This window comes from Tursiops truncatus, chromosome 15 (assembly GCF_011762595.2).
Source record: "Tursiops truncatus isolate mTurTru1 chromosome 15, mTurTru1.mat.Y, whole genome shotgun sequence".
Classification (NCBI taxonomy): Eukaryota; Metazoa; Chordata; class Mammalia; order Artiodactyla; family Delphinidae; genus Tursiops; species Tursiops truncatus.
Genome location: NC_047048.1, coordinates 58,450,452 through 58,475,745, shown reverse-complemented (window position 1 = coordinate 58,475,745; position 25,294 = coordinate 58,450,452). Strand labels below are relative to the sequence as shown.

General features: G+C 51.0%; 1 protein-coding gene across 4 annotated transcripts; it reads right to left on the bottom strand.

The window, feature by feature from the left end:
• Positions 1–22: 22 nt before the first annotated feature.
• On the bottom strand, positions 23–25,275 carry SDCBP2 (syndecan binding protein 2). 4 transcript variants are annotated; one of them, XM_019950668.3, is made up of 9 exons: positions 25,150–25,273; positions 9,548–9,620; positions 8,816–8,882; positions 8,079–8,179; positions 3,981–4,139; positions 3,149–3,324; positions 2,898–3,069; positions 800–891; positions 23–541 (listed from the first exon to the last, which is right to left on the bottom strand). In XM_019950668.3, exons 2-9 carry the CDS (start codon positions 9,599–9,601, stop codon positions 487–489), a joined length of 876 nt encoding a protein of 291 aa, XP_019806227.1. In that variant the 5' UTR covers positions 9,602–9,620; positions 25,150–25,273; the 3' UTR covers positions 23–486. The 4 variants fall into 4 exon arrangements, with proteins under 4 accessions (XP_019806227.1, XP_033696353.1, XP_073648920.1 ...); XM_033840462.2 differs by lacking the exon at positions 25,150–25,273 and adding an exon at positions 10,419–10,529; XM_073792819.1 differs by lacking the exon at positions 800–891 and having other exon boundaries at positions 25,150–25,275.
• Between the last annotated feature and the right edge of the window lie 19 nt (positions 25,276–25,294).

The following is a 25,294-nucleotide window of genomic DNA, read 5'->3' as shown; positions in this document are numbered from 1 at the left end:
TCAGTTACTTTTGAGGAAGGGATTTTATGTAAAATCAAATCTTTATTCAAAGACAGTGACGGGTTATAACTAAATACAGTTTGTGACAAAGAACAACTAAAGGAAAAAGAAACAATTCTCCCAAAAAAATGTATTTGTTCTCTCAAACCGTAGAAACGTTTTACTGGTAGAGGCAAAAGTTTGAACGGGACCCAGCTGCAACTTTAGGAAGTGTTTAGTCGGCCTGCCTACGTGCCCAGCATTTAAATCGGCTCAGAGAATCACTGCCTGTGGGCCCTGCCCCTGCCTTAGCCCAGTTAAGAGGCTGAGGCTCCAAGAAGGCCAGTGTGTATAAAGGACAGGCCCATGTGATCCAATGTTGCCCCACCCAGAACATGCCCGCCTCGAGACAGCCCCGCCCCCAGGCAGAGGCCTCCACAGTCTGTCCCCTGAGGACTCTCCCTTTCCTGCCGGAGGGTCAGAGGGCTGAGCTGCTCTCCCGTGGCTTCAGATGTCAGGGATGGAGTGGTCCATGGTGTGGTGGAGCAGGGCTGGGGACAACCTAGATACAGCAACAAGGACAGTCGCCAACACTGGCAGCACCTTCCCCCATCCCCGCAAAGCCTGTGCGTGCCTTGTGGAGCCTCACTACCGAGTCTAAGACCTTCAAATCACCAGAAGCCACTGGCTAGTGTGAAGGGAGGCAAGGGCAGGAGAGCAGAGGGCGGGCTGGTCTGGGCTCTGCAGGAGCCTTGAGGAAGCCTGGGTGGATGGGAGGTGGGGAGCTGAGGGGGGAGGGGCAGGAGGGGACCAGCCTTACTTTCTGACCATGTGCGCATAGATCACAGTGGGCATGATGGCCAGGTTGATGACGTTCCCGGCTGTGGCCAGAATCTCCGTGACTTCTTTGTCCTGGAGAAGGGGTGAGTGAGCGGTCACCCCGGGGGCCAGGGGAAATTCTGAAGGCACCTCTGTGGAGAGGTCAGCACGGCCCCCGCTGAAGGATGCCACTGACATTCTGACATCAGGGACAGGGCTGCCCCTCAGGTGAACCAGAACGTGGGCCTCCCACCTGAGGCCCTGTCAGTAGAACGAGCGTGCCCCTCCCACCCTCAGCTCGAGGGCCTGTGTGGGCCTGACACCTAACAGGGCCTCACAAACGTGACTTTCCCCAAAGAGCCCTGGGACTCTCACCAAGCACACATGTATGCCGTTGCCCAGGACCCCGTCACACTCGGGTTCTGGACCCAAAGCACAAAGAGAATAACCGTGCAGTGGGGGCACAGCAGGGGCTCCCCCACCCTCTTCCCTGGGCTCCTGTCAGCCTGAGCTGAGCCCGTGTGGTACTTCTTCCTCTTACATCTTGTCGACTAGTGAAAAGAGAGGCCCGCAGAAGCCATTCAGATCATGGGGAGAACAAGAAACAAAAGGCACCTACACAAAGTGTGCCAAACGGTCCAAAGACAAACGCTATGGCCATTAGAAGAGCCTCTGGCCCTTACTCAGACACCATGACCTTTACTTTACACAGGTGTCTAACCCAGGTATGTGTTTTCTTAGCTGTTCCAGGATAAATGGGAGAAGATGTGCTAGGTGGGACTAGTGATGGCCACAGAGTAGAAATAGACAGACCTTTGAGAAGATAAATGATCTCAAGACGCATAGCTATCTGGGGCCATTCAGCAAAGGGACAGGCCCAGTCCTTAGAGCCTCATGCCCTTGTTTGGTAGGATAACTGATAAGTTCATAGGGAAGCCTTGAACCATCAGTGAGGACGAGAGAATCTGCAGCACATCTTAGAAGGACTGCTCTCCAGAACAGTTAAGAACAAAGAACTGTCATGCTTTGAAAGGAGTGGGTCCACTCACACCCAGCAGAGCCAGCCCCTCAGAGCTGGTATTACTGTACTCAGCTTTTTAGCTACAATGGATTCCCTTTGGATCGTCATGCCTGATCCCCAAGGAAGGGGAGAGAGGCAGCAGGAGGGATGTCAGGCAGACATTAGGAAGGACTTGCTGAGCACTGTGCTCATGAGCCAGCAGGATAAGCCTCCAGGGAAGGTGGGGAGACTGTCAAGCACAGGGAGGAAGATGTGCCACAGGAATGGTGATGGTGATGGCCCTTGCGAAGGGGAGGAGAACTGGCTTAAAAGACTCTGCCACCTGTGGAGTGAGATGCCACCGCCCACGCCACCTCTACCCGGGGAGCCCTACCTGTGAGCCCCAAAGCCCTGGCTGCAGCAGGGCAGGGACCCTCCCTCTAAATCACAGCTGGGATTAAGAAGCACTCTCAGTCCTGGTGGTATCAAGTCGGGATAGACCACTCTCACTTATCCAGGGACCAGAAGCGGCGTGACTCATCCTCCTCCAGGGTCCATTCCCCAAAGGCACCCACCCCCGAGTCCAGGGCACAGCACTGGGCCTAGACCACTTGCTCCTTCTGTATTTAAAGATAAAACTCGCCATGCAAACCCCCTTGGGAGGGCAAAAAAAAGAGGTCAGAAATGGACTTCTGAAGAGCAATTTTCTAAAATATTCCTATTACTGAACAAGATCCAGGATACAAACAGAAGTGCCGCACAGAGTAGGGAGGTGTCCATGCAGCCAGGAGCCACCTGGGCACCTACGTCCTTACACAGGTCATCAACCACCCCACCCCCACCCCCCGGCTCCCTGTCACAGCTCTGGCCTCCACGTGTAAGTAACAATAGCTTATATTTACTGAGCGATTACTTTGTGCATGCACTGTGCTCGAAGCTCTGTGTACCTTGTCACATTGAATCCCTGTAGCAGCCTTAGGATGAGGAACTGAGGCTGGGGTGGGGGCAGCAGCCCACCCGCAGACACGAACCTGCCCACCACCTGGCGTGTCCCAGCCCCTGGCATCCCGGGACAGAGCCGCTGCTCTGCCTAGCTTACCTTCAGCCCAATGACGTTCTGCCCGTTCACCTCGCACACGTAGTGGTTGATGAGGAGCCCGTTGCGGGCCGCAGAACTCCCTTTGACCAAAGAGATGATCTTCCCCTTCTTGATGACGAAGCCGATGTGGCCTGTGCTGTCCTTGTGCATGGTGACGGTCCGCTGGAATGGCCTGGCAGGGACGGACAGTGAGCTGGGCCTGGGGCGTGGCTGGGGGTGGACAGAGAGGCTCCTGGGACCCAGCTACTCACCTGTCCCGGACAACCATGACAATCTTCTCAGCCGACGCCTTCTTCACCACCCGGTGGGCTTTGTCTGTGCTCCACCCGACACAGTTGCGCCCATCAATCTGCAGGATCTGGTCCCCAAAGTGCAGCCCCACCAGGGACGCGGGGGTGTTGGCCTGGACCAGCTGCACAAAGAGCCCCTGGGGGAGGCGGTCCCCACAGTCAGCTCTCCCGGCCCACCATGAGCCCAGCTCCCTCCTCCAAGCTGCTGTTTGCCTCCCGATCCTCCCAGAGCCTGTAGGGCACTGGGACTGCAGCTCTGCGCAGCAGACAAGGGCAACCCCATTTTCCTGGCGAGGAAACACTCCAGGCCACACAGCTAGGAAGCAACAGAGTCAGGAATTCAACCCCAACTGGAGGCTGCACCCCCAACCACTGGACTACAAGGCCTCTCACACTGGCATCCAGGGCCCCCGGCTTCCACTGTCTGCAGACAGCCGCCCAGAAGCCAGATCCCTTTGACTGGGGGGCAAGGAGGCAAGGAGCCCACGGAGGGGCAGGTAGAGGATCCCTGGCGCAACCCGGAGCCAGCCCTCGGGCCTTGTAGGAGGGGCTTGAGAGAAAGAGCCCGGCCTAGGGGTCAGGTGGGCCTCGGCTCCCAGCCCGCGCAGCCCCTTCCTTACTGTGGATGGGGCTCCCCGCTCTGCCTCCTCTCCCGCTGGTGGACGAGGCGGCCAGAACCCCGGAGGCGCGCGGAGGGCGGGCAACTTGGGCGGGGGCAGGCGCTGTCCAGCACGCGGGCTCGCCCTCCGCCCTCCGCGGGGCCCTTCCTCTCCCCCGCGACCCCCAGTCCCACCTTGTCGATGGCCCGCAGCCGCAGCCCCGTCTTGCCGCGCTCGTCCTTGCACAGGTGGATCTCGCGCACCCCGGGCTTGACCTCCCCAGGCAGCACGCCCAAGCTGTTCCCGGACACCGGCGCCACCACCTGGTCCGGTGAGGGGCCCGAGACCGCTGCCTGCAGACATCAGAAGAGCAGGCGGTCAGCCAGCGCCTGGGGCCTCGTGCCACAAGAGTCCCCGGGGTGGGAGCAGGGATGGGGTAAGGAGAATGGAGTGGACCTTGGGTCGTAGTCCACCCCAGCTCGCACACTTTCCCGCGTGCGGGCGAGAGGGAACATGGCTCAATGACGCCACTAGGGGGCGTCAAAGCCCACACCCCTGAAAAGCAGCCGGGAAAGTAGGGAGAGAAGAGAGGACAGGTAAATAGGAAAGGGGTCCTCGTTTTCCAAGGCAAACTGGGGTCAGGAGAAGAGCCCTTTAAAATCCACTTAAAAATAAAAGTTCCACAAAAAATAGTGAACGATGGGGGGAAATGGGCTCAAGTTGATCTCTGCCTTGAAAAAAATTAAGGTAAAAGTACCAAAATGAGTGAGTGCTTTCCCCCCTAAGTTCTGGAACAAGGTCAGGATGTCCACTCTCACCACTACTATTAAATACAGTAATGGAAAAACTAGCCAGAGCAATAAGGCAAGAAAAGGAAAAAAAGGCATATAGATTGGAAAAGAAGACATAAAATGGTCACTATTTGCAGATGAGATGATACTTCACTAGAAAATTCCAAGGAATCTACAAGTAAACTCCTAGAACTCATAAGTGAGTTCAACAAGGTCACAGGATACAAGACCAACATATACAAAAAAATCAATTATACTTCTAAATACTAACAATGAACATGTGGAAGCTAAAATTAAAAATACAATACCACTTACAATCACTCAAAAAAAAAGAAATACTTAGGTATAAATCTAATAAAACATATGCAGGAATTGTATGCTGGAAATGAAAAAAACACTGATAAAAGATATCAAAGAAGATCTAAATAAATAGAGAGATATTCTGTATTCATGAATTGGGAAAACATAGTAAAGCTGTCAACTGTCGCCAGATTGATGTACAGATTTAATGCAATTATTATCACAATCTCTACAAGATGTTTTGTAGATACATGCAAGGTTAGTCTAAACTTTATATGAAAAGACAAAGGAACTAGAATAGCTAAAACTACTTTGATAAAAAGAATAAAACAGGATTAATGACTCTACCAAATTTCCAGATTTATTATATCGCTACAGTAATTAAGACAGTGTTGTATTGGGGAGCGACAGACACATGGATCATGGAGCAGAAGAGAGAATCCAGAAATAGCCTCACACAAGGAGGGGCAACTGCTTCTTAACAGAGGTGCAAGAGCAATTCACTGGAGAAAGAAGAGTCTTTTCAACAAATGGTGAGGGAGCAACTGAACATCCGTGGGCAAAATGTGAGCACAGACTCCACAGGTTATACAAAAATTAACTCAAATTCAACCATAAATTTAAACATAAAACTATAGCAGTTTTAGAAGTAAAAGGGAAAATCTTTAGGACCTAGGGCTCAGTGAAATTTCATAGGACACTAAAGCATATACCACAAAAGAAAAAAATCAATAAATTGGACCTCATCATAATTAAAGACTTTTTGCTCTGCAAGAAACCCTTTTAATACGATGAAAGGAGAAGCTACACAGTGGGAGAAAATATTTACAAAGCAAATATCTGACAAAGGACTCTAGAATAAAGTCTCAAAAGTTGACTTAAAAATACAATCCATTTAGAAAATGAGCAAAAAATATGAAGAAACATTTTACCGAAAAGAATATACAGCTGGTAACTGAGCACATGAAAAGATGTTCAGCATCACTAGCGTTAGGGAAATGCAAATTAAGACAATGATAAGTCGATGCTACACACCTACCATAATGATTAAAATTTAAAACAGTGATAATACCAAATGCTGGCAAGGATGTGAAGAAACTGAAAACACTCATGCATTGCTGGCAGGAAAATAAAATAGCACAGCCATTCTGGAAATAGCTTGGCACTTCCTTTTTTAAAGAATTAACCATACAGTTATAACACTACCTAGGAATTGCACTCCTGGGCGTTTATCCCAGAGAAACAAAAACTTATATCCGTACAAAAATCTGTACACATCCATAATAGCTTAGTTTATAATAGACAAAAACTGGAAACAACTAAAATGTCCCTCAAGAGGTTAAACAAACTGGGGGTAGAGACACACCATGGAACACAACCCAGCGATAAAAAGGAATGAACTGTTGATACAGGCAACAGCCTCGAAGGATCTCCAGGGCATGATGCTGAGTGGAAAGAGCCCATCTGAAAAAGTCACACACCGCGTGATTCCACTTACATAACCTTCTGAAATGGCAAAATTATAGGGACAAAAACACGCTAGTGGTTGCCAAGGGGCTGCGGATGGTGAGAGGGAGGCTGGGAACGATTATGAAGGGGCAACACTAGAGATACCTTTGTGGTGATAACATAGTTCTCTATCTTGATTGCGCTGGTGGTTACAGGTGATAAAATGACATTGAACAACAGACACACATTGTACCAATGTAAAATGCCTGGTTTTGACGTTATAGTGTAGTTACATAAAACGGAACCACTGGGAAAACTGAGTGAAGAGCACAAAGGACTTCTCTATCTTCTCAACTTCCTATGAATTTATGATTACTTAAAAATAAAAAGTTAAAATGAAATAAAATAACTAAAAATTTTTAATTATAAAAATGCATTATCTGTCTTTTTTTTTTTTTGCGATACATGGGCCTCTCACTGTTGTGGCCTCTCCCATCACGGAGCACAGGCTCCGGACACGCAGGCTCAGTGGCCATGGCTCACGGGCCTAGCCGCTCCACGGCATGTGGGATCTTCCCGGACCGGGGCACGAACCCGTGTCCCCTGCATCGGCAGGTGGACTCTCAACCACTGCGCCACCAGGGAAGCCCTATCTGTCATTTTTTATCAAAATTTAGGTTGTCCTAATTATTGGGCCAAAGAGGGATTAAATCGATGGATTAAAATTGGAGTATCTGCAACATGACCTACTTTGCTTCATGTGTGTACTTCCCTACATGACTGTCAAGAGGGTCATTTTGGAGAAACACCCCAGGGTGTCACCAGTTTTTCTCAGGGTCCCACATGTCCTCATCCTTTCTGATTTTTCCTATGAAATCCTCATTTGTCAGTGTAGCAGTTCTCATCCTCATTTCCATCAATTTCATGAAATCCTGCGGCCTTAGTAAGATTTGCATTTGCACTGTGCAATCGATTTGCACTGGACCAGGGAGGGGCTGGCAGACAAGGACAGCTGACAGATGGTCCGCAGGGAGGCTGGAGCTGATTGGGAGAGGGTTTGGGACTGATTCTATAGGTGAATACATTTTCAGGAGTGAATATTTCAATGTTATGATTTCCTTTGCTCCCTGAAGCCATGCGGAGCAGGAATCAAGCATTATTGTTTAATTTGGGGAGTGGGGCTGGATGACAAGCCCCTTCCCACCGGGCTCTGCCTAATCATGCAGCTGCTGTCAAGTCACAGGCAGCCCTTCAGTAGAAGCACCCAGGCTCAGGCCAGGTTTAATGTCCTCCCTTCTCCTCCAGCAGGCTCAGGCCAGCAGGTCAGAGGTCAAAGGGCAGGCAGTGGCCCTTCAGCCCCAAGGCCCGCAGGAAGCCACGAAACCCCACAGCACTTTTAATGAAGGCTGAAAATACGAAGTGCCATCAAAAAACAGAGGCGCAGGGGTTTCTCTGGTGGCGCAGTGGTTGAGCGTCTGCCTGCCGATGCAGGGGACGTGGGTTCATGCCGCGGTCTCGGAAGATCCCACGTGCCGCGGAGCGGCTGGGCCTGTGAGCCATGGCCGCTGAGCCTGCGCGTCCGGAACCTGTGCTCCGCGATGGGAGAGGCCACAACAGTGAGAGGCCCGCGTACCGCAAAAAAAAAAAACAAAAACAGAGGCGCAGCAACGCTGGGGAAAGAGGAGATTCAAGTCTGTTTAAATGGTAAGACCAAGAAGGAGGGCCCACATCAGGCAAGAGACAAATACCTACCCTGGCACCTTCTGGAATCTGAGGCAGGTTCTGCTGGACTTCGTGGCTGGAGAACGAAAGACCAATATAACCTTCCAATTCCGCCAGGTTTGGGTACAAAACTGATGGGAAGGGAAGGAAGGAAGAAGAAAGGTGTTACTCCGGACCTGAGATTAGCCACACCTGCCTGGCTCCCAGGTGGTCACTCATTTTTATTAAGAAACAGGGCCTGGGGATGCTGTTTACTCCCAAGAATGCAGTATACCCCTGAGTTGGCTCTTCACTCCCAGGAACGCTCGCTGGCACTGTGGGTCCTCCCCTCAGACGGTCTGCTTTCTCCAGGAGCAGCCTGGGACGCTGAGTACCTCATGTATCACTTTGGTGTTCAATTTAACTGATTTTATTTGGCACCGGCCAGACCCGAGGGCAGCTCTGGGGAACTGCATGGTAAGGAGGAGAAGAGCTGGGCCTGAGTTCAAGTTTGCTACCACAGGGCCTGAATCAAGACGGCCACGAGCAGCTCCAGGGCCACCACACACATCCTGGTCTCCACATGCAGCCTTCCTTGGTGGCCCCAAGTCAGGGCAGTCAGTGCCCTCACAAAGCTGCAGGTTTCTCAGTGTCCCCCTCAAAGGGGGGGTTCTAGGGAGGGTCAACCTGCATAGTGCCCACGACTCAGCGGCAGGAAGGACGCAGGCTCTCGGAAATGTCCAGCAGAGGTCACTCTCAGCCCGGAGAACCCCAGCCCACTCACTCACCTGAAGGCTGGGAGTCTGTTCCCTGCCCCGGCAGGGCGGGCATCCTGGGTACGGCTCTGGCCTCGGCCTGGGGATGGATGGGGAGTGCCAGTCAGCTGTGGCCATGAGCCCCAGAGCCCTTGAGGCCTGGGGCTCCCTGAGGCTGGGGGTCAGGGCATTAGGTATGCTGACGGCCTGAGGGGGGGTGTCCATGACCCTTGGAGTAAATATGGCGTCTGCAGATGTCCACGCTTCTGGAAGGAGGTTCTCCCAGGGGCCCGCGACCCACCAAATGTCACAACTCGTTTACTACCTGAGGCAGCCAAGGCAGATTTTCAGTCGAAAAGCCCCCAGTTCTCAGAACCCACTAGGACCTCACGTGGGACGGAAGGAGAAAAGGGCTTCTGGGGGCCGAGTAGGCCAAGCGCCACGACCACGGGGTTTACTCTGGAAGCTTGTCCTAGAGCATGGGTTCTACACGAACCCGGATGCAGGAAGCACTGGGATAGAGCAGGCACCAGACGGCCGGTCTGCAGCTGCTTGGTCTTCTCCACCTGCTGTAATTCCATTGCCTTGGCCTCTGGACACCGGCTTTGCCAGCAGGCCCTGCAGTGGGGACCTGCATGCCCTGGGGCCAGTCAGGAACTCCCAGGGGTCCCCAGCACTTGACCCAAGACAAGCCTCCCTTAGCTACCCTGGCGCTATCCAGAAGGCCCCGTCAGGGGACCCCAGGCTGGTAGCCTGGCACTTTACCTGCATGGCTTGGTCCACCTTCAGGTCCTCCAGAGATGGGTACAGGGTGGACATGGCTGCTCTTTGGAACACGCTGCAGGGCACAGAGGGTGAGGAGGACTGAGGGCTGAGAGGAGGCACGGACGTGTGCCACTCAGCGCTCTCAGGACGAGAAAGATGTCACAAAGGTATTATTATCCCCGTTTTAGAGCTGGGGGAGCTGGGATTTGACCCAAAGTCTGTTTGGTTCCCAAGCCTGTGCTCTCAACCCCGCAAAAATCCCATCCCACCATGTTCAGCTGACTCTGGGCTTTAGAACCTGAGACCCGGGGTCACCTAGCACATGCTGACCAGGCAAAGCAGGATTGGGGGCCACGTCCTTCCCTGTCCTGTTTCAAAGGTCAGACAGGCTTATGAGGTCTGATCACTCAAGACCTAGATCCAGTCCAGCTGGTGGGTAGTGAGTACCTGCTGTATACCCGGCCACCGTCAGGGGTTTGCACAGCATCATCCCACAGCTACACAGGGTTCAGTCCAGTGTCAAGTGGGCGGGGACTTAATATTACAACAGAAAGGCAGCAGGCGCTTTAGAAGTCCTCCCCAGCCCCCACAGGCCTCTCCATCTCTGGGCATTTGAGCTCCTGCTGCATACCAGCCACTTCCGGTCTCACTGGTGACTCTTGATCTTGACCACAATGAGGTAAGACCAAAGGCAACTCTTAAAAGCATGCACACAGACTGTAGCAGAATTTATACACTCAGTAGAGCATTGCTCCAGAGGGAGAAGGAAATGGGGGGAAGCACGACAAACATTTACTGAACGCCTTCTACCTGTCCAGAGGAGAACCAGGGACCTCGGAGCAAGGTACCAAAAGAAATTCAGAGAAATTACCTCACAGAAATGCTTTATTTCCTTCCTAGTTGAAATGTGAGGAAGGAGCAGTTTGTCTTTCTGGATTCTTTTCCGTTTACCCACTAACACATTGTCTCTGTCACGTCTCCGGGCCTTTGTTGGGCCAGTCGTCACTAGCTGGATGTCTCTGCCCCGCCCTCCCACCCTGGCTTCTCAGACAATGAGGTCACTGCTGCTCCCAAGGGCCCTGCCCTCAGAAGAGACTCTGGGCCAGCCTCCGGCCCTGGACTCTTCAATCGTCCTCAGTCTGTCTTCCCACCTGAACTGCAGTTCCTTGGGGTCAAAGGTGTCCTATTCACCCCACTGGGCCCACATTCTCTGGACCAGGTCCAGATCCTCTGGGCATCTCCCCTGAGTGACCCACAGGGGCTAAGGTCATCTTCATCCATCCCTGTTCCTCATCCTTCCTCTGTACCTGCTGCCTTGACCCTTGTATCAACCTTAACACTCCCCAACGACCTCCCCCATCCCTCCTAATCTGCCGTCAAATCCCATCTCTCCCACATCCCATCCCTAATCCCCATGCTGTCTGCAGACCTCCACCATCTCCCCGCCCTTCTGCAGGTACCACAACATCTCCAATGAGTCCTAGCTCCTCTATTGTTGTTCTCCAGCCGCCAGGCCCTTTCTGCATGAGCCTGGAATGTCACGCCCTGCTGAAAACCCCCAGTGGCTCCACACTCTCAGAATCAAGCCCACATTCCCTTTACGATTCCTCCAAAGATTGGAACTGGTGGCTCAAAGGCCAGATGCAAACATTGTAAAGCAATTATACTCCAATAAAGATGTTTAAAAAAAAAATCTGTTGCCAAGTGCTTTATACATTCAAACTAGCCCCCAAATGCATAACTCAAGACACTGCTTTTTTTTTTAATTAATTAATTTTATTTTTGGCTGTGTTGGGCCTTCATTGCTGCACGTGGGCTTTCTCTAGTTGCGGCGAGTGGGGCCTACTTTTCATTGTGGTGCGCAGGCTTCTCATTGTGGTGGCTTCTCTTGTTGCAGAGCACGGGCTCTAGGCACGCGGGCTCCGTAGTTGTGGCTCAGGGGCTCTAGAGCGCAGGCTCAGTAGTTGTGGTGCACGGGCTTAGTTGCTTCGAGGCCTGTGGGATCTTCCTGGACCAGGGCTCGAACCCATGTCCCCTGCGTTGGCAGGCAGATTCCCAACCACTGCTCCACCAGGGAAGTCCAAGTCGCTGCTTTTAATAATCTAACTTCACATTGCTCCTGAAAAACACGACATTCTGGCAACCCTGGACCGCTGCTGAGTGGCTACAGCTGAGTCGCAGCTGGCTCCCGGGCGTCCCAGACCCCACCAGCCTCTGCTGTCTCTTACATCAAGACCGCTTTACTCACTGGCACTGAGACCCTATAGACGTTTGCTTGCACCCCCCTGCCTAATTCTCCTGCTTTCTTTTTTGGTTTTTTTTTTTAAAGAAGATGTTGGGGGTCAGAGTTTAATTTATTTATTTTTGCTGTGTTGGGTCTTCGTTTCTGTGCGAGGGCTTTCTCTAGTTGTGGGAAGCGGGCGCCACTCTTCTTCGCGGTGCGCGGGCCTCACTATAGCGGCCTCTTGTTGCGGAGCACAGGCTCCAGACGCGCAGGCTCAGTAGTTGTGGCTCACGGGCCTAGTTGCTCCGCGGCATGTGGGATCCTTCCAGACCAGGGCTCGAACCCGTGTCCCCTGCATTAGCAGGCAGATTCTCAACCACTGTGCCACCCGGGAAGCCCTCTCCTGCTTGCTTGCTTTCTTTCTTTCCACACGTCCTTCTCCCAACCCCCACCCTCAGCTTCAGCCATAATGAGCTGCTTTCAGATCCTCGAATTAATCGAATTTTCTCATGTCCCCAGGCCTTTGCATGTATTATTGTTCCCTCTATTTGGAATACGTTTCTACCCCCTCCACTCCCTACCTAGCTAACTCCCAGTTATTTTCAAGTCCCAGACCAGAGGGCTCTTCGCTTCGGAAGCTTGCCTTGATTTGTGCTCCCCCCGCCCCCAAAGCCCCCTCCTCATCCAACTCATGTTCCTACTCTGTTGATCACTCACTACTCCTGTAGTTGCCTCTTTGTCTACCTATTGGGAGTTCCAGAAGGGCAGGAACTGGACCTTCTAATTTGCTATGGAACTCCTAGCCCCTAGCACGGACACCAACGCAATAATATTTCCAGAAGCAATGCATTCTGCCCGGGCTTCCACTTTTCTCCTTGTAAAGTAAAGCTCTGATGTCCTATGGACATGCACCTTCCTAGGATGGAAACAAGGATGAGAGGTCCCAAACAGGTTTTGTTCGCCTCTCGCAAACTTGTTTTTTTGTTTTCATTTGAATTAGTGCCAACATTTTAAAATCTGGAGATATAAAATTCTTCACTTCTAACTTGTACAGAAAAGAAAAATCACACTATTTGGCAATGCAAGAGCAGGAATCATACACGGCAACAGTCAGCCAGGCCCAAGTCGCAGCCTGCCATAACATGGGGCTGCACGCACCTCCTTGCTTCCCGAAGTGCCCATCCAGCTGACTTACGCTGCCTGCTTGGCTCCTGCAGGCAGGCAGCTGCAGATCTTTGCCTTAGCCTTTGGGGCAGGAATGATCATCTCAAGAGGACAGGGATTGTCCTAGGGGGTGAGAGAGACTGGCCCTGACCTCCTTTAAATCAGCTGGGGGAAGAGACCACTTCGTCTGTGGTCTTCTCCACTGTGCACACACTCTGGGAAACTTTTATCTCGGGACAGTCCTCAGGAGGTACCATCTGCCAAAAACATGCCCTGCTACCAGGATCACACATGAATGACAGGTGTGAAAATGAGGCACCCCTGCCCTGCTTTTTCAAACACTAAAGCAGCAGAGCCGGTTATATTTTTAGCAGCTGCCCTCTGGGAGAGCAGAATCAGAGATCTACTTCTTGGAAATCACTCCCAGGCTAAGACCACACAACCCTTCCTCTGTGGCTGGGACCCTTTCACCATTGCCACCTACTCTGGGTCTCAACTAAGGTTTGGGCTCTGGGTGGAATCAAGAGGCAGGTTTAGCGGTGTTAGACCTGCGCGGTCTCCTAGGAGTTTCGACTCGCCCAGGAAACAAGAAGAGTCGGAAGTCGATGCAAAACGCAAGAGGTTTCTTGAAGGCCGGTGCACCGGGGTTCCTTGGTCCTCACGCAGGAGGTCGAAGAAGGAACCCCGGTGCACCGGCCTTCAAGAAACCTCTTGCGTTTTGCATCGACTTCCGACTCTTCTTGTTTCCTGGGCGAGTCGAAACTCCTAGGAGACCGCGCAGGTCTAACATTTGGGGGCTCGTCCGGGATTCCACTCGCCCCGGACCACAAGAACATCGGGAGTTGGAGGTACCAGGTAAGCTCGAGCTTGATTGTCTGTTTGTCCCTTGTTCTTTGTGGGCCATTATCGGAGGAAAGCCGTAAGAATCGGCTTATTATGGAATCTGTATCGGACCTCTGGCTAGGCAGACGTGCTAATAGCCGGCGTCCATGAGCCCTAGGGGACGCCCTAGTGGCTCATCTGGAAGGAGAGGCAAACTCTGTCTCCCCTTCACTCGGTTTCGGCAGTTCCCTTGGTGGTAACTGCCATCTGAAGAAGTTTCGGTTTTGAAGCGAGCTCGCGGTGGCCCATACGTATATGTGTTTCGTGGAGTTTTAACTGTTTCTGTATTGTGGTCTATTCTTCTTCTCTGACGGACGACAATGGGACAAACTATGACGACTCCTCTTTCCCTTACCCTAAGCTATTGGACCGAAGTTCGGGCCAGAGCCCATAATTTTTCGGTAGAGGTAAAGAAAGGAAAGTGGCAGACTTTGTGTGCCTCTGAATGGCCAACATTTCAGATAGGATGGCCCCCCGAAGGATCCTTTTTATTAGACAAGATTAAGCTGCTGAAGTCTAAGATATTTAATATAGATCCCCACGGACATCCAGACCAAGTACCATATGTCTTGGTCTGGGAAGATTTAATTCTCTCCCCACCTCCGTGGGTCCGGCCCTTTGTTTCCTCAACAGGTACGTCCGCGCATACATCAGCAGCGTCGGAGATATTAGCCTTAAAGAAAAACCCCAACACGGAGAAGCTACCCGACGCCCCGGATCTACCGAAGGCGATTTATCCTGACCCGCAGTCCGATTTGCTGCTTTTGGATTCCCCACCCCCTTATCCTCCGGCCCCGAATCCCCTACCACCTAGAGGACCCCCAGCTCCACTGCCCTCAGCACCAAGGGAACCATCCATGATGGAAGAAGAAAGGGGTCCCTCAGTGGGCACTAGGAGCCGGAGGGCAATCTCCCCGGACTCCACTGCCCTACCTCTTAGAGAATATGGCCCCCCCGATGGCCAAGGGAATAAACCTCTCCAATATTGGCCCTTTTCCTCTGCAGATCTTTATAATTGAAAAATGCATAACCCAACTTTTTCCGAAAATCCACAGGCCCTTACCGCTTTAATAGAATCTCGTTTTCTCCCACCAGCCCACATGGGATGATTGTCAGCAGCTGCTCCAGACTCTCCTAACGACTGAGGAGAGGCAACGGGTTCTTTTAGAAGCCAGAAAAAAAAATTGTATTAGGCGCCAATGGGCAACCTACCCAGCTGCCTAACGAGATTGATGCTGGTTTCCCACTCGTCAGGCCAAACTGGGATTTCAATGCCCCGGAAGGTAGGGAGCGCCTGAAAATGTATCGCCAGGCTCTGGTGGCGGGTCTCCATGGAGCGGCCAGACGGCCCACTAATTTGGCTAAGGTAAGGGAAGTAACTCAGGGGCCCCAGGAATCGCCAACTGTGTTCCTGGAACGTGTAATGGAAGCCTTTAAACGCTTTACCCCTTATGATCCAACTTCGGAGGGACATAGGGCTACTATAGCAATGGCTTTCATAGATCAAGCGGCCCTTGATATTAAGAAGAAATTACAGAGGCTAGATGGCTTGCAGGGATTTTCGCTTCAGGAGTTAGTAAAAGAGGCAGATAAAGTATGTAACAAAAGAGAAACAGAGGAAGAGAAGGAAGAAAGAAAGCAGAAAGAGCAGGAAGCCCGTGAAATAAGACGGGATAAGAGACAGGAGAGGAATTTAAGTAAGATACTGGCCACTGTGGTTGGAGGAAGAAATATAGGGGATAGAAATAGGCAGGAAGAGCGAACGGCAGACAGAAGGCAGCCATTAGACAAGGACCAATGTGCCTACTGTAAAGAAAAAGGACATTGGGCGAGAGAATGCCCTAAGAAAAAGAATGGAGGAAGGCCAACCAAAAACAAAATCTTAACATTGAAAGAAGAAGACTAGGAAAGTCAGGGCTCGAACCCTCTCCCCGAGCCCCGGGTAACTCTTAGAGTGGAGGGGGAACCTGTTCAATTTTTGGTAGATACCGGAGCCCAGCACTCCGTCCTTCTCCACTCAAAAGGTCCTATCTCAGCTAAAAGGTCATGGGTACAAGGAGCCACTAGGAATAAACAATATTCATGGACCACACGAAGGACAGTAGATCTTGGGATTGGACGAGTAACCCATTCATTTTTGATTATTCCGGAATGCCCCTATCCTTTGCTGGGAAGAGATTTACTCTTGGGGGCTCAAATTCACTTTCAGCCAGAAGGTCCCACCATAACTGATAATAAGGGAAGGTTACTTCAAATATTGACTATGAAATTAGAAGATGAATATAAATTATACGAGCAGCCTTCATCCTCACGAGTTAATGTTACTGATTGGGTAACTCGGTTCCCTCAAGCCTGGGCAGAAACTGCCGGAATGGGGATGGCCAAAAATCGGCCCCCGGTGCTAGTGGAACTCAAGGCAACTGCCACCCCAATAACAGTCCGTCAATACCCCATGAGTAGAGAAGCCAAAGACGGTATCCGTCCCCATATACAGAGGCTGCTAGACTTGGGCATCTTAATAAGATGTCAATCAGCATGGAACACCCCTCTCCTGCCGGTAAAGAAACCAGGAACAAATGATTATCGGCCGGTGCAGGATCTACGAGAGGTAAACAAACGGGTGGCAGACCTCCACCCCACAGTTCCAAACCCTTACAACCTCCTGAGCACTCTTCCACCTCAACATACGTGGTATACTGTTTTGGACCTTAAAGATGTTTTTTTCTGTTTAAGACTCTCTCCCCTGAGCCAACCCTGCTTTGCCTTCGAATGGAAAGATCCAACATCGGGAATGTCTGGTCAGCTGACATGGACACGGCTACCTCAGGGATTTAAGAACTCCCCGACCATCTTTGATGAAGCCCTCCATCAGGATTTGGCATTATATAGAGAATCAAATCCCCAGGTAACATTACTCCAATACGTTGATGATATTTTATTAGCTGCTGAGACCCAAGAAGATTGTATCAAGGGTACTGAAAAACTGTTAACGGAACTTGGAACCCTGGGATATAGAGCCTCAGCCAAGAAAGCACAAATATGCCAACAACAGGTCAGTTACCTGGGGTATCTATTAAAAGGGGGGCAAAGATGGCTCACGGAGAGCAGAAAGGATACGGTGGCCCAAATTCCGGCTCCCAAAAACGCCAGGCAGGTTAGAGAATTTTGGGGGACGGCCGGATTCTGTAGACTATGGATTCCAGGGTTTGCTGAGCTGGCAGCCCCATTGTACCCCCTAACCAAAAACAGCACTCCTTTCGTTTGGGGCGATAAGGAACAACGGGCTTTTGACCAAATCAAACGAGCTTTACTTTCAGCTCCAGCCCTAGGACTGCCAGATGTAACCAAACCTTTTCATTTATATGTGGCCGAAAATAAGGGCATTGCAAAAGGAGTATTGACTCAGAAATTGGGTCCCTGGAATCGCCCAGTTGCTTATTTGTCAAAAAAATTGGACCCTGTGGCATCAGGATGGCCCACCTGTTTAAAGATAATCGCTGCAGTGGCCGTTCTAGTCAAAGATGCTGACAAACTAACTTTAGGACAAAATCTAACGATAACAGCTCCTCATGCCCTGGAAAATGTAGTCCGTCAACCACCGGATAGGTGGCTAACTAATGCCAGGATGACCCATTACCAAACCCTGTTGCTAAACTCAGATCGCATCAAGTTTGCTCCAGCCACAGGACTCAATCCAGCCACCTTGCTACCTGATCATGACTTGGAAGGCTCCACCATCATACATGATTGTCAGGAAGTACTAGCCGCAGCACACGGCAGTAGGCCAGATCTGATGGACCTGCCCCTCCCTGATGCTGATTTCACCTGGTTCACGGATGGGAGCAGTTTCCTGGAGGAAGGTAAGCGTCGAACTGGGGCAGCCATGGTAGACGGAAATCAAGTCATATGGGCAGCGGCGCTACCACAAGGGACCTCAGCCCAACGAGCTGAATTAATTGCCCTGACGAGGGCATTAGAGATGGCAGAGAATAAAAAAAGTAAACATCTACACAGACAGTAGATATGCGTTTGCTACCGCTCATATCCACGGTGCCATTTACCAACAGAGAGGGCTACTAACTTCAGGTGGCAAAGAAATTAAAAACAAAGACGAAATCGTGGCTTTGTTGACTGCACTCATGCTTCCTACTAAAGTCAGTATCATCCACTGCCCTGGACATCAAAAAGGAAATGCCCCAATGATTAGGGGAAATAATATGGCTGACCAAGTGGCCCGAGAAATAACATCGGGAGAAGTCATTTTAGGACTGTCAGATAAAGTTCCTGAAAAACCAGGCCGCGATGAAGAAATCATCCTGGCCACAACAAAAGGAACTTTGTCCCCTCAGCAAGCAGAATCCATGTTACAACAGATGCACAGATGGACACATTTGGGGACTAAAAAGATGGTAGCCTTGTTACAAAAAGCCGGGTACGAAACCCCTGGAATGACAAAATTAGCTGAACAAATTGTGCAGGAATGCGTCCCATGTCAACAGGTAAATGCTCACAAAGGGAAACTTGAAACTGGAAAGAGACTCAGGGGGGACCGCCCAGGAACTTACTGGGAAGTGGACTTTACCGAAGTGCGTCCTGGAAGGTACGGTAATAAATACCTTTTAGTTTTTGTAGACACTTTTTCAGGATGGATAGAGGCTTTCCCAACAAAGAAAGAAACAGCTGCTGTAGTAGCCAAGAAGATTTTAGAAGAAATTTTTCCTCGATTTGGAGCATCAAAGGTAATAGGGTCTGATAATGGTCCAGCCTTCGTCGCCCAGGTAAGTCAGGATGTGGCCAGATATTTGGGGACTGATTGGAAATTACATTGTGCCTATAGACCCCAAAGTTTAGGTCAGGTAGAAAGAATGAATAGGACTCTAAAAGAGACCCTAACTAAATTGTCCTTGGAGACTGGCGGTACCGATTGGACGGTGCTCCTTCCTTTGGCCCTATTCCGGGTTAGAAATACACCTTCCCGATACCGTCTTACTCCTTTTGAAATATTATATGGTGCCCCGCCTCCCCTCCTCACTTTAGGAAAAGAAATAAAACCTGATTGTCAAAATAACACTGACTTATATGCTAGGCTACTGGGACTCCAATTGGTCCAGAAAGAAATATGGTCCCAACTCGCCAAGGCCTACCAACCGGGAACACCGGGAGAAACTCATCCTTTCCAAGTCGGAGACTCCGTATACGTCCATCGGCATCGAACCCAGACGTTGGAACCTCGATGGAAAGGACCATACACCGTCCTCCTCACCACCCCAACGGCCATAAAAGTGGACGGCATCGCTGTTGGGACCTCTTATTGTTTTATTGTTGATTTTAACTTTTGGACCATGTGTTCTAAATCGCTTGATAGCATTTATTAGAGAACGTATCAGTACTGTACAAGTTCTAATGTTAAGACAACAGTACCAAAGTTTACGAACAGAAGGTTGAGATTCCATGATTGGAATCAATAGTCACAAGAAAAAGGGGGGAATGTGGGACTCGAGGGACATTGTTCCAGCTAATGATTAAGAACTCTCCAGACAATAGGGGCTGCTTAGACAATGGGTGAATTTCCAGGATGTCCGGCCCCCTTCCGAGAAGGAGGGAGATAACAAAATGTAAAAAAGGTGTCTGTCAAAGACCAATCAGGCAGCTGGGGAGAAGGAGGGAGATAAACAAAATAGGTGTCTGTCAAAGACCAATCAGGCAGCTGGGGAGAAGGAGGGAGATAAACAAAATAGGTGTCTGTCAAAGACCAATCAGACAGCTGGGGACAAGTTCCCTCTCTGGTCCGAGCCTAAGCCGGGACCAATCAGCAGGAGAACACAACCAAATCTATAATTTACATACGGGGAAGTGGGAACCTATAAAACTGACATATTCGCGCCCAAAAGGGTTCCTTCTTCGACCTCCTGCGTGAGGACCAAGGAACCCCGGTGCACCGGCCTTCAAGAAACCTCTTGCGTTTTGCATCGACTTCCGACTCTTCTTGTTTCCTGGGCGAGTCGAAACTCCTAGGAGACCGCGCAGGTCTAACAGCGGTTCATGATATAGTGGGGAATGGCTCCCTGCCAGCAAATATGCGTGTCTCATTCAGTCATCCATCTACTCATTCACAACACTGGAGTGTCCACTGCGTGCTAGCAACACTGGATCTGTTTCAGTCATGCTGATCCCTCTGCTTGGCACACCAGCCTTCTCTGCATGGTGCTCTTTCAAGGCTCAGCTCAAATGTTTCTTCTCTGGTTGGCTTTTTCAGACCATGGGACCCCCTGCTAGTTGGCCGGGTCTTCATGTGTTCCCAAACTGACTTGTACCGCCCCTACTGTCAAGTTATTTATCATATTGTATGATTACTATCTGGGTATTTCCTCATACCGGGCCCCAACTGGGAAGGGTGGGGACTGTGTCCTGTTCACCACCCTATGCCTCCCCACCAAAACGGCACCCAGCACATGGATGCCGGCAAAAATTGCTATTCGACTGAATAAATCAGTGGTTTTCCAAGGAACAGATTGGAAATTTGTGGGGGCATTTTTGGGTGTCACATGACTGAGGGGACACTACTAGCATTTAGGAAGCAGGGAGTAGAGACCCAGACCTCCTGTAATACACAGAACAGCTCACCCCAACAAAGCTGTCCTGCACAACTTTCCAATACCCTGCCAAACCTTCATGAAGGCAAAAAACCTGTTTATAAACTGTTTTATATACAAATACAATGAAACTTTCCCTGGTTTTAATATACAATATATTATCCAGAAATGTATACACCAGCTTAACCGAGGAAGTTATTGTTTTGTTCACCATTGTGGAAAATCACTGTCAATCCTTTTGAGCTCAGGTGAGTCACCAGAACGCACCCATGTGTGCCTGCGTTTGTAGCTGTCACAGTGATGGCACGCCTGTATACAAATACATTTAACCTTCGACTCAAGATGCCACATAGAGAGACTTCCCTGGTGGTCCAGTGGTAAAGAATCCGCCTTCCAACCCAGGGAAAGAAGGTTCCATCCCTGGTCGGGGAACTAATACCCCACACAGCCAAACAAACAAAAGATGATGAATGTAAACTTTGGCAAAATTTAGTTGAATACTATCTGTTAAATCCAAACTTTCTCACTTTAAGTTAGGTACAGACGTGACCAGGTGTCATCCAGTCTGAGCTCTTACATAGTGAAGGGCATATTCGTTTATTATAAATTACTTTCATTGCTCTCATTTCTCCTTTATAGTACAGAGAGGGCATCACGTTTATTTTTTTTTAACCCGGGGTGGGGGGACACTGAACCACCACTCAAGACGAACCCACCCCCTCGCTCAGCCTCAATTTCCCGCTTTTTGAATGCAGCCAGGCACAAAACTCCGAGCACTCGGGCACTGGAGAAAGCCCCAACGGTTCCTAGGGCCTGTTCTTCACCGCAGGCCTCAGTTTCCCAATCTGGCCAACGATCTTGGATCAAAGCTCTTCAAACGACTCCCCACCCTGACGCTCCGGTAGCTCCAAACTCCGCCTGAGGCGACCTCCCCTGGTTGCTATGGGTTACAGCGCCTGCGCAGAAACCCCGCCGAGCCACTAGAACGCGCTGGGATCGCTAGGGCGCATGCGTGTCACCCAAACAGGGCTGCGCGTGGATACGGGCGCTTCCCAGGGTATCCTGCGATTGCGGGGTGGCAAATGGCGGTCTCCTTGCCCCGCGGGTTGCTGGCCGGCTAAACTCACCCGGCTTCTTGCTTTTTCCAGGCGCTCGTGGCTGGCGCCCACACGCTTGCGCACACACACACACACACACACACACACACACACACACACGTGTAAAGCAGCAGAGTAAGAGGTGGGAAGTCTCGGTCAGGGTCTGCGTCCGCTCTTTACGCGCCTGGAGTCTACGCGGATCAACTCGCGCTTTAAAGGGGCGAGTGTCCCTTCGCCTCCCCACGCCCCCGACCCCTGGTCCATTAACGGCTTCCCGAAGGGGCGAGGGTGCGGTTGAGCCGCCCCCTGCTGGCTGATAAGATTCCGTTCTAAGGCAGCTGTGGGAGGGAGGAGGGCAAAGTTGACACGCCTGCGCTCCGGGCTGCCTGTTGCTCAGAATGAAGAGGAAGCTCCCTCGCTCCCTAGGATTTCTGAAGGTCCTCGGATCCCCAAGTATGCCATACCGTTGTGACTTCACCGTCCTTCCCACCATCCCAGGTTTCTTGCCCGGCCCTGACTTCCAGTCCTAGTGCTGAGCTGCACGTGCCCCGCCCCACTCCACGAAGATTTACTCTGGAATCCCACCCAAGAATGACTGAGTGCCTGCCCCCCAGGGTAGAGGTCTTGGGTTCGGCCAGGCAGATCACTTTCCACAGCAACAATGGACCCACTGCACATTTTTAGAGATTGAGGCAGTTGGGTTTGCGGGGTGCAGGATAAAAGTCTAGGGCAACGGGGAAGGCCTGGAGGAAGGTAGGAGACGCCTAGTGGACCGTGAAGGATGGAGGTTCAGCAGGGTGAGAGTGCAGTATGTTACTCCAGGGATAGGGAGGCCCAGGCTCAAGAGTCCAGCTGCCTTCCAGATCTTTACTACCTCCTGCAGTTTATTCAAATTGAATTCATTTTTCCCCAGCTTTGCTGCCCCTCTACAGTGACACCACCAAATGCACCTCACGGTCTGAGCCAGAAATCCTGCTCTCCAGCCATACCCAGCTCTTGCCCTCAGGAGAAAATATGAGACTTCAACTTGATATTCCAGTCTCTATGATGTGACTCCTGGTACCTTCTCCACTGACTCCTGGTGACCTCCTCACTCTTGCACACTCACCCTGCATTTCATTAATTCCAAACTCACCCTGCTAGTTCATGCCTCTGTGCCTTTACAGGTGCTGCTCCCTTTGTCTTGAATGCCATTCACACCTCCCCCCAGCCACCACCACCTTGTTCATCTGGTGAACCCCTCTTCTTTTCCCCCCAAATCCCCAAAACCAAACACAGCGTTAGGCAAGCCTCCCTTCTCTAGACCACAGAATCTCATATTTGCCTCTTCATCATTCATTCCACTACTGTTTATTAAGCACCCATTGTGAGCAAGATCTTCTGCATTTCCTGGGTTGGATTTCCACTGAGCTGTATTTGTTTGCCTATCGCCCTCTTTGGTCAGGAATGTCGCTCATTTCTGAAGCCCCAGTGCTGTGCCCACTGCCTGCTACACAGCAGGCATCCAGTTACTGTTCCTTAAAGAAGTAGAAAAGCAGACCCAAGGGGAAGAGAAAGCCCCAAAAAGTCCTTTGAAGAAAAACCCTGGCCTAGAAGGGAAGTGAAAACAGTGCCCTGATGAGGTAGATTGAAAGGCTGGCTCCTGCGGTCTGACAGTGGAAGAGTTTGCTCAGTTCGGTGCTGATGACTTCCCGAAATTAACTGGCTCCTCTGAAAAGAAAGGAACCCATCTAACCTATCTCACCCAGAGAAATTTTCCTCTCCCACTGCATTTTCCAGGATTTCCATCCCTGAGCTGCTGTATTCTGAGCAATAACAACTCCCACAACAAAGCAGCAATCAGGTCCTCAGAGACCAGCAGGGCTGAAAAAGGGTCGCCAGCCCCCATCTTTGGACTTCGGAATGAGAACACTCCTTTGGAACACTTTGTTCCAAAGAGCTGAAACTATGGGACGCCCACTTGTTCCCGTGGACAACTCATCCATCCTTCAGAAGACAGCGTGCGGGAGGGAAGCGTGGGTTAGAGTGTCAGAGGAACAGCTCCTGGAAGGCCAAATTAGCCCAGGGACGTGGTGAGTTGGAAAGGAAGAGGCTGTTGCTAAGCCACCAGCATATACTCCCCTCCTTCTCTCAGGCTGTACTACCTGCTGGAGAAAAGCTGTGGACTTCTTCAAGGAGTGCGGACACTCCTGAACCCAGGCGCAGGAGAGGCAGAGTGAAGCCCAGGACCTTGGAGGCAGGCAGGATGGGTTCAGACTGCTGCCTCTGACTTGGGAGAGCAAGCATGGACAAGTCCCTTCGGCATGTCATTCATTCCTTTGCAATATGGGTAACAATACTTGCATCACAGAGTTATTGTGGAGATTAATTAAAAGATTCTTAAATAAAAGAGATACGTACAGAAAGCACTAGTACATAAAGGGCATGCAGTAATCGTTAGCTGTTGTTCATTCAGTACATTTACTGGGCACCTAAGTCCCAGTACTGTTCTAAGTACCAGTAATAAGGCAGGGAACAAAAGAAAAATCTGTCCTTGAGTGTCACTTTCTAGCTGGATTAAATAAGTGCTTATGTCACGTTAGGTGGTGGGAAGAGATGGGAAGAAAGATAAAGCAGAGTGGAGGGTAGAGCCTGGAGGTGCGGAAGAGCCTCACTGTCAGCGGGTGGGTGGGTGGGGTGACAGGTGGCTTTTGAGTAAAAGCCTAAGTGGGGAGGGAGAAGCATTGAGGCTGAGGGCAAGGCACTGCCCTCTGTTTAGGGAACATCTGACCAGTGAGACTGAAGTCAGTTCATAAGGGAAGTAGTAGGAGAGGAGACTGGAGAGGTAGTGAGAGGTACTAGGTCCTGTCTAGTGGGTCATGCCGAGGGCTTGGCATTTACTCTGATGAGATGGGAGCCCCTGGAGAGTTCTGAGCAGCAGAGTGACATGGTCTGACTTTCATCTGGAGGATAGATTAGGGGGCACGGGTGGACAGCGAGCCCAGGCGAGAAGTGATGGTGGTGCAGTTGTTAGTAGTTGGGGCCACCGTATGTACAGCAGCCAGTGCAGTGCTGGCCCAGCACACGGCAGCCCCATCTTAAGCAGCATTTTCTGAGGCTTGCTGTGTGGAGGGCATGTTCCAGCCCTTTATATCCATTGCCTCATTCAGTTCCCCTGATTGCATGGGAGTTCTCGCAGGAGGAAACCAGTGTTCAGATCAGGCCACTGGCCCAGTTCCCCCAGCAGGTTCTCCTTGCCGTGGTAGGGAGCTTGTTAATGGAAACAGCTTCAGGCAGAGAAGTAAGTGACAGAAACTGAGGCCCCCACTCAGTTCCCTGTGGGAGTTGCTCTTTGGCTTTCCAGGGGCCCATTTCAAGGAGCAAAGTGTGGGTCCCATCTCCGTGAGAACTGACCCAGGCAGTGAGGAGGAGCCTGGAGCCCTTGTGATGTCTGGATAAGTATCACCCAGCCCTTGAACCTGGCCCAGGGCTGGGCTCAGAAGAGGAAGCCCCAGTTCACATTTCACTGCCAGAGAAAAGCACTTTGAGAGAAAAAGGCCTGGAAGTCCCAGAAGGGTCAGGACAGGGAGGGAAGAAGACAGGTGAGAGCAGGTCTCCCTTATCCCTGTGCCCACCTCTAGGGGCCCCTTGCCCCACTCTTACCTGCAGGCCAGGTGCTGCTGCTCGTCCTTGTCTAGCCACTGCTGATGGAGTCTGGTCCCCTCCCTGGAAGGTGGCGGCCCTTGTCCCAGCTGGGTTCCTGCTCCCTGGTCAGCTGACTCACCCAGGACTGGGATGGGCCCAGGTA